General features: G+C 39.6%; 1 protein-coding gene across 2 annotated transcripts in view; it reads right to left on the reverse strand.

Moving 5' to 3' along the window:
- Positions 1–7,189, reverse strand: part of smyd5 (SMYD family member 5) — a 9,560-nt gene extending 2,371 nt beyond the window's left edge. The window contains exons 1-11 of one of the 2 annotated variants that reach the window (XM_046031238.1): positions 7,033–7,189; positions 5,796–5,904; positions 3,890–4,029; positions 2,623–2,744; positions 2,467–2,536; positions 1,963–2,067; positions 1,659–1,721; positions 961–1,031; positions 749–855; positions 470–526; positions 251–345 (exon numbers count right to left, since the gene is read on the reverse strand). In XM_046031238.1, coding sequence (XP_045887194.1) covers positions 251–345; positions 470–526; positions 749–855; positions 961–1,031; positions 1,659–1,721; positions 1,963–2,067; positions 2,467–2,536; positions 2,623–2,744; positions 3,890–4,029; positions 5,796–5,904; positions 7,033–7,125 — 1,032 coding nt within the window. In that variant the 5' untranslated portion in view covers positions 7,126–7,189. Of the gene's footprint in view, positions 1–250; positions 346–469; positions 527–748; positions 856–960; positions 1,032–1,658; positions 1,722–1,962; positions 2,068–2,466; positions 2,537–2,622; positions 2,778–3,889; positions 4,030–5,795; positions 5,905–7,032 lie in introns of both variants that reach the window. The other variant, XM_046031237.1, reaches the window with a different exon arrangement.

A 7,189-nucleotide genomic window follows, 5' to 3' on the forward strand; every position in this document is an offset into this window, starting at 1 on the left:
CCCCCCGTCTTAGCCAGCATTCAAAGGAGAGCTTTGCTGTGAAAGTAGCGCGGCTGCTGTGACATTACTGTGCCGCGCAGATGCAAGGCTTCTCAATCTTTCTGACAGCTTGACAAACCCACTCCAATCCTCAAAGTCTCAGCCTTCTAATACCATCTGACAAGAGAGCACACAAAGCTAGAGAAGGATGCTCTGTCCTGTGTGTCCCGGGCCAGAATTTATCACTCCAAACCCAGATGTGTCAGCTGACCTCTCCTGGGTTGATGTCACTAAGGGCACTGAGCTGAAGCAGGAAATTGTTGTCGGGGAAGGATGCCTCTGCGTTGGGTATGCAGCTGTGGTTACCTGCAGGGGTCAAAGACGCAACAAGACAGAAAAAAGGGGATCATCAGATGGCCTCTTAACCAGAGTAACAGTGTCTTTGAATTGAAGTGACAGTGCTTAGAACATGGACATCATCTGCACTTACATGAGCTTTGAAGCAGAAAAAGTCCAGAGCCCTCACAGTTTAGAAAGTCTCCCGTTTCTACAGAGAGAAGAGAAAAATAACACAAACGTCCTTTGTTGAGATCTGAACACAGGTTACACAATAATCACAGCAATGTCACTGGGCCAATAATACAACACAGACAATAATAAACACTCACTCATACAAAATGACCGTTGCAAATCTACCCAGTTTAGACAAAAAATAATTTACTCAAAATAAATAAATAAAAATACTGCAAAACTGAGATAAAGCTGTGACCTTTCTCAATGTCCTTGTATAGCTGGTCGATAAAAGAATCCAACTGCTCCCTCTGCTGGGCAGGAAGCTCAAGTGCATCACAGGCATGAACCCACTTACTCAAGGAACTGAGATTGAAAAGAAAAATAGAGCACAAAGACAGAACTATTTTAGCCAAACTTAGATCCACAGTTAGAAGCCTGTATTAAGAACAAGAGAGGCGACGTGTTCACCTGGTGCCAATGCCTTGTCCGTTGGTTCCCACGAGAGCGAACAGAGAGCGGAAACCCTCGGGGGCAAACCACTGCAATACAATCATATCTTTATTGCTACATACCGGAGGATTATTCATTTCATTTAACCCCTTTCATGCTAAGGTCAGAGGTCGGGGTCAGCTACAGCATCTCTTGAGCTGGTAGGAATTCACCATCTGTACATTCATTCTCCAGTTAGGTCAGCATACAAACATTCAGGTCAAGGTCAATAACATATCTAAGAAATTAACTTCATTATAATATCATAATATACATTTCTGTAACAAACTGCCTGTGTGGTTGAGGTTTCCTAAAACACCATCAGCATGACAAGGAAAATTTCAGATGACATTTATATTAAGAGGGATTTAATAAGTAGGCCAATATTTAAGGGAAAAACAACCCTCCATCATCTGAAAGCTCATCACTAAGCCGCTGTAATTAGCTGCCCTGCGCAACAAGATTTAATGTGCAGTTGAAACTATTAGTCAATTAACAAAATATGAATCTGAAACTAGTTTAATTGTTTGCTTTTGCATATACCTGTGCAAGATTCTAAAATGTGACGAAATGTTTTAGTTTGGTTGGACAAAACAAGCAATATGAATAACTTTTTTGATGGCCATTATTTGCTTACATAAAGACACATGTAGTGGTTATGAGCTTTTCTTTCTTACCCGACTAAGATGATCATCAGAAAGTGCTGCTTTGAAAAGGCTGTGTAACAAGGCCAACTGCCCCTATGGAAACAATGTTCAATAATTAAAAATGACATTTTACATAACAGAAAACATACATCATAAACACGTGTGGCCACAGTGGTAATTAAACCTCAGTCAGGGGGGATAATAGCTTTGCTTACTGAACTGTAAAGAACTGTGATTAGCATAAGAGCATGATATTGTCTTTGACCTGCCACACTTTATACATTTTTCACCACAATTTCATTCTTCAAGCAGAAATAACATGATGGGGACTTACTCTGAACTGCTCTCCCAGGAGCTTATGGGCGATCTCCTCTTCTTCATTAGCTGCCCGGCTGCAGAAGTGAGAAAAAAGCTTCTGCCAGTGTGCTTTGTCTTTGGCCTGGACAACACAACCAATATCAATAACAATATACTGCAGAATCAGGTGATAATTCTCAAGCAACCCCTCTTATTTTGCACATCATCCATTGTTTATAAAATAATATGGATAAGCAGCTTTTCAAATGAATATGAGCATCACATTATGCTTACTGTTTGTCAGTCGCCTGACATATAGGACATCTGTATTAGTCAGAGCAAAGTTAATTCCAAGGAAGGTTTAACAACATAAAGTTTGATTTAAACAATGAACAGTGGGCAATAAAAGTCCAACTACATGCAGCATTTTATGTCCCTTTACAGCAAGGCATTTAATATTTGTCATTTTTTTTGCATGGATACCTGCAAGATTAGTGCACACACCAGAACCACAAATAACAATGGAGCAAAAAGTAATTACCTGTTTGACCACAGCTACCATTCTGGCCATAAGCATGATGCTGGAGGTCTCCGGGGGATAATGCATACTCCTGAAGGGAAGACAAAGTATCGTCATTGAGGTGAATGAAAATTTTAAAATAGAAAATCAGAAAACATCCATAAAATGCTCCGTCACCTCCATGCATCTTTAAGCTTGTTGATGGGATGGTCCGGATCTTCCTGGGAGGGACCCAAACACAGAGCTCGGTGATACTGATCTGCTGCAGCTTGTCGACACTCGCTGCTACAGTACATCACCTGCAGAGGGAGACCGGCTTCTGTTAGAACACACTGAAAATTACCCAAAAAATAAAGAAAAATCATTTCAAGTGACAGGTGTAAATATATGAAAACGCGTATTAAACATACACATAAATTTTGGGTCTCTCTGTGGGAACTTTTTTTTTTACCCCATAAAACAGTTTTCTTAACCACTAATTAGAAACCACAGGTCTTTATCACCTCGCAACACTATTGTATGAGGGCGCTGTAATCCATTATTCTTTCTGAAAGGTAATCTGACTTGTAGCTACGGGGGTCGTTTCACATCTGTCCATCTGAATAAACTTCCACACACAGGTTTTCAATGAGTGTATATCACCATTCTACAACACAATATCAACTTCAGTGCTTCCAAATATTTCATCATATTTTGTTATTTTCCTGCAAAAAGAAAAAAAAAAAATAAAAAAATAAGATGTAAGCATTTTTTAGTATTTTCTAAAGCTATCATAGAATGTAGACCAAATGTGGGATCTCTTTGTGCAAGTGGAATTGTTTAAGCTCCATACAGGGAGGTTGTACTTAAGGAGGTTCTTTATACTGAATATCAATATAAAAACACATTTTAAAATTGCTTTTTTTTTTTTTTATATATATATATATATATATATACACACATACACACTGTGCTATTATTGCTTTTGTTCTTTTTAATTTCACTTGTTAAATGGCTCTTGTAATCTTAATTATTTGGTTTTTATCACACTATACATCTAATGATTTTGTGTCTTGTGTGAAGCACTTCGTAATTAAAAATGCTAGAAAATAAAGTTATTATTAGCTTCAGGAACCGAAATTGGGTTCACCACTAAATAACATGCAAGTCACTTTGTTACCGTTTTGCCTTTACAAAGAAACCGCTATGGATAAAAAGTCATCTCAATATTTCACTTTGGTTATTACAAATATAAACAGAGAAATTGGCTGATCCATAGTCAACGGTCTCTAAAAAAATAGTTCTCCACTGACCAAAGCTGGCTTAAAATCAATGTTTTTTTTCTCTTCTGTGAAAAAAGAAGTTTTACAAAAAGATTTTGGAAGGAAAAAGTTTTAGGTCTTCAAAAGCCAACATGAGTCAAATCGGGGTTTGGAGCCTTGAGTGGACTCATTTCCTGACTGACCTGGCACTGAGGGCAGGCTTTGTGCAGCTCTGGTCGAACACTGCAGAGCTCAGGGTGAGGAAGGCTGAGTCCGGGGATGCCACTGAGTCTCCTCGCATTCTCCTCTGCGGTCTCCAGAGCTCGTAAGCAGTACTCACAGGCTACAAAAAGGACACAGCAGAGCATGTAAGCAGGGGTAAAACATTACTGCAGACCTTGTTGCTTTTAAAATATTCATATACATACACACACACACACACACACACACGCTGCTCATATAATTAGAATATCATCAAAAAGTTTATTTATTTTAGTAATTCCATTCTAAAAGTGAAACTTGTATATCATCTTCATTCATTACACACAGACTGATATATTTCAAATGTTTATTTTATTTAATTGTGATGATTAAAACTGACAACTAATGAAAATCCCAAATTTAGTATCTCCGAAAATTTGAAAATTACTTAAGACCAATACAAAAAAAGGATTTTTAGAAATGTTGGCCAACTGAAAAGTATGAACATGAAAAGTATGAGCATGTACAGCAACTTAGTTGGGGCTCCTTTTGCCTGAATTACTGCAGCAATGCGGCGTGGCATGGAGTGGATCAGTCTGTGGCACTGCTCAGGTGTTATGAGAGCCCAGGTTGCTCTGATAGTGGCCTTCAGCTCTTCTGCATTGTTGGGTCTGGCATGTCGCATCTTCCTCTTCACAATACCCCGTAGATTTTCTATAGGGTTAAGGTCAGGCGAGTTTGCTGGCCAATTAAGAACAGGGATACCACGGTCCTTAAACCAGGTACTGGTAGCTTTGGCACTGTGTGCAGGTGCCAAGTCCTGTTGGAAAATGAAATCTGCATCTCCATAAAGTTGGTCAGCAGCAGGAAGCATGAAGTGCTCTAAAACTTCCTGGTAGACGGCTGCATTGACCTTGGACCTCAGAAAACACAGTGGCACAACACCAGCAGATGACATGGCACCCCAAACCATCACTGACTGTGGGACCTTGATTTCCAAAGGAAATGCAAAATTTACTTTCATCAGAGAACATAACTTTGGACCACTCAGCAGCAGTCCAGTCCTTTCTGTCTTTAGCCCAGGCGAGACGCTTCTGACGCTGTGTCTTGTTCAAGAGTGGCTTGACACAAGGAATGCGACAGCTGAAACCCATGTCTTACATACGTCTGTGCGTTGTGGTTCTTGAAGCACTGACTCCAGCTGTAGTCCACTCTTTGTGAATCTCCCCCACATTTTTGAATGGGTTTTGTTTCACAATCCTCTCCAGGGTGCGGTTATCCCTATTGCTTCTACACTTTTTTTTCCTACCACATCTTTTCCTTCCCTTCGCCTCTCTATTAATGTGCTTGGACACAGAGCTCTGTGAACAGCCAGCCTCTTTAGCAATGACCTTTTTTGTCTTGCCCTCCTTGTGCAAGGTGTCGGTGGTCGTGTTTTGGACAGCTGTCAAGTCAGCAGTCTTCCTCATGATTGTGTAGCCTACAGAACTAGACTGAGAGACCATTTAAAGGCCTTTGCAGGTGTTTTGAGTTAATTAGCTGATTAGAGTGTGGCACCAGATGTCTTCAATATTGAACCTTTTCACAATATTCAAATTTTCTTAGATACTGATTTGGGGGTTTTCATTAGTTGTCAGTTATAATCATCAAAATTAAAAGGAATGAACACTTGAAATATATCAGTCTGTGTGGAATGAATGTATACATTATACAAGTTTCACTTTTTGAATGGAATTACTGAAATAAATCAACTTTTTAATGATATTCTAATTATATGACCAGCACATGTATATTCAAACTCCTCCTAAAACACAGATTATTCCAGTAAGTCCATGTTCTGATAATACATACATTCTTTTGTCGTTATTTAAATACAGATGACACTGTAGCACTTTGGAGACATCTTACCTTTATATTTATACAAAGAATTCCACAGGAACTGAGCAGAGACCAGAGGCCGCTCAAAGAAAATGGTGTCTCCCTTCTTGATGCCCCTTTTGGCAAAGAGACCTTTGCCCTGAAACACGAATAACAAACCGTTACTGTTGTGCACTGCTGCTCACCAATCACCCACCTACAGCAGAATCTGTACAGAGTTAGTCAGCTGGTACGCTGTGAAACAAACAGATCTCACAAATAGGAGTTAAAACGCTTTAAAATGTTTCAACTGTCAAAGCAGAGTAGTCGCAGAAATATAGAAATAGAAATGTATAAGATGAAAGAAATATAAGATGATAGAAATGTACGAGGTAAGAGATGCTTTTAATCTCCATCTTCCATTTCACCATTAGAAGACATTTTCTTATAAAGTATTGTGTTTACTTTATTTGACTTTAATCTCATTCTTTCACAACTCTCTCACAGAATTTTTGGATGTTAAGTGCAGGATTCCTGCAAAGGAGAAGCGGGCACAGATAATGGATGGATGGATTTCTTACCAGCAATAAATTACAGTAGACAGCACTGAGTGAAATAATGTGATTTTAGGTCCTAAATAAGATACACCAGCTGCTTTAAATCAATTCCAATAACATACATTATTGGTTTCTGACTTACTTGAATCAGCTGTTAAACTAACCTTCTCTCCTCCTGGGGGTTTGCCCACCAACATAAACCTCAGAGTAAAAAGGAAGATAAATGTAATTCTTTGGATTGTCCTTGTTTTGAGAGCGAGGAAGAAGACAGACTGCCTTAAGTGAGCGTTAGTGTAACTTGTTAACCCCTAAATCAATCATGGCGGGGTGCAATGACGAGAATAAAAAACACGGATTTAAGTTTGGGATAAAACTCAGTTGCTTGACAAGTTATTTGCTCCAGGCATATCACATCCTTTTAAGTTTTTTATGGTGTTTAACATGGTGGATGCTGTCCCTTTAGCTTTCTGCACTCACTTTTGATTGTAATGAACACACCAAGTCTACAAATCAGTAACCTTCTGGTAGTTGTGGACACTAGCAGATGTATTATCCTGCCAGAATACGTTTCATTCATACACTAGTCCTGTTCCTTCGGTACTCTCTGAGCCCAGCAGCCTCTGTTCTGCCTGGCTCTGATCCACACTGCCAGGCGCTTCAATGCCAGGCGCCATGTGAAGCCACAGATCTCTGTAAATCTATTTAATCTGACGATCTCTAAACCACCTTACCTTCTTATTGTCTATAAATCGGACTTCCACGCAGGCGGCAACTTTGCCGGGGTCCACGCAGAAGGAAAACATGTCATCAACGGGGGCAGCCATGTTTCAGACGACCTTTTCCCTTTCAACCCTGACGCTGACGTTTTATCTCTGGGTGGAAACGGCA

The sequence above is a fragment of the Micropterus dolomieu genome, linkage group LG19 (assembly GCF_021292245.1).
Source record: "Micropterus dolomieu isolate WLL.071019.BEF.003 ecotype Adirondacks linkage group LG19, ASM2129224v1, whole genome shotgun sequence".
Lineage (NCBI taxonomy): Eukaryota > Metazoa > Chordata > Actinopteri > Centrarchiformes > Centrarchidae > Micropterus > Micropterus dolomieu.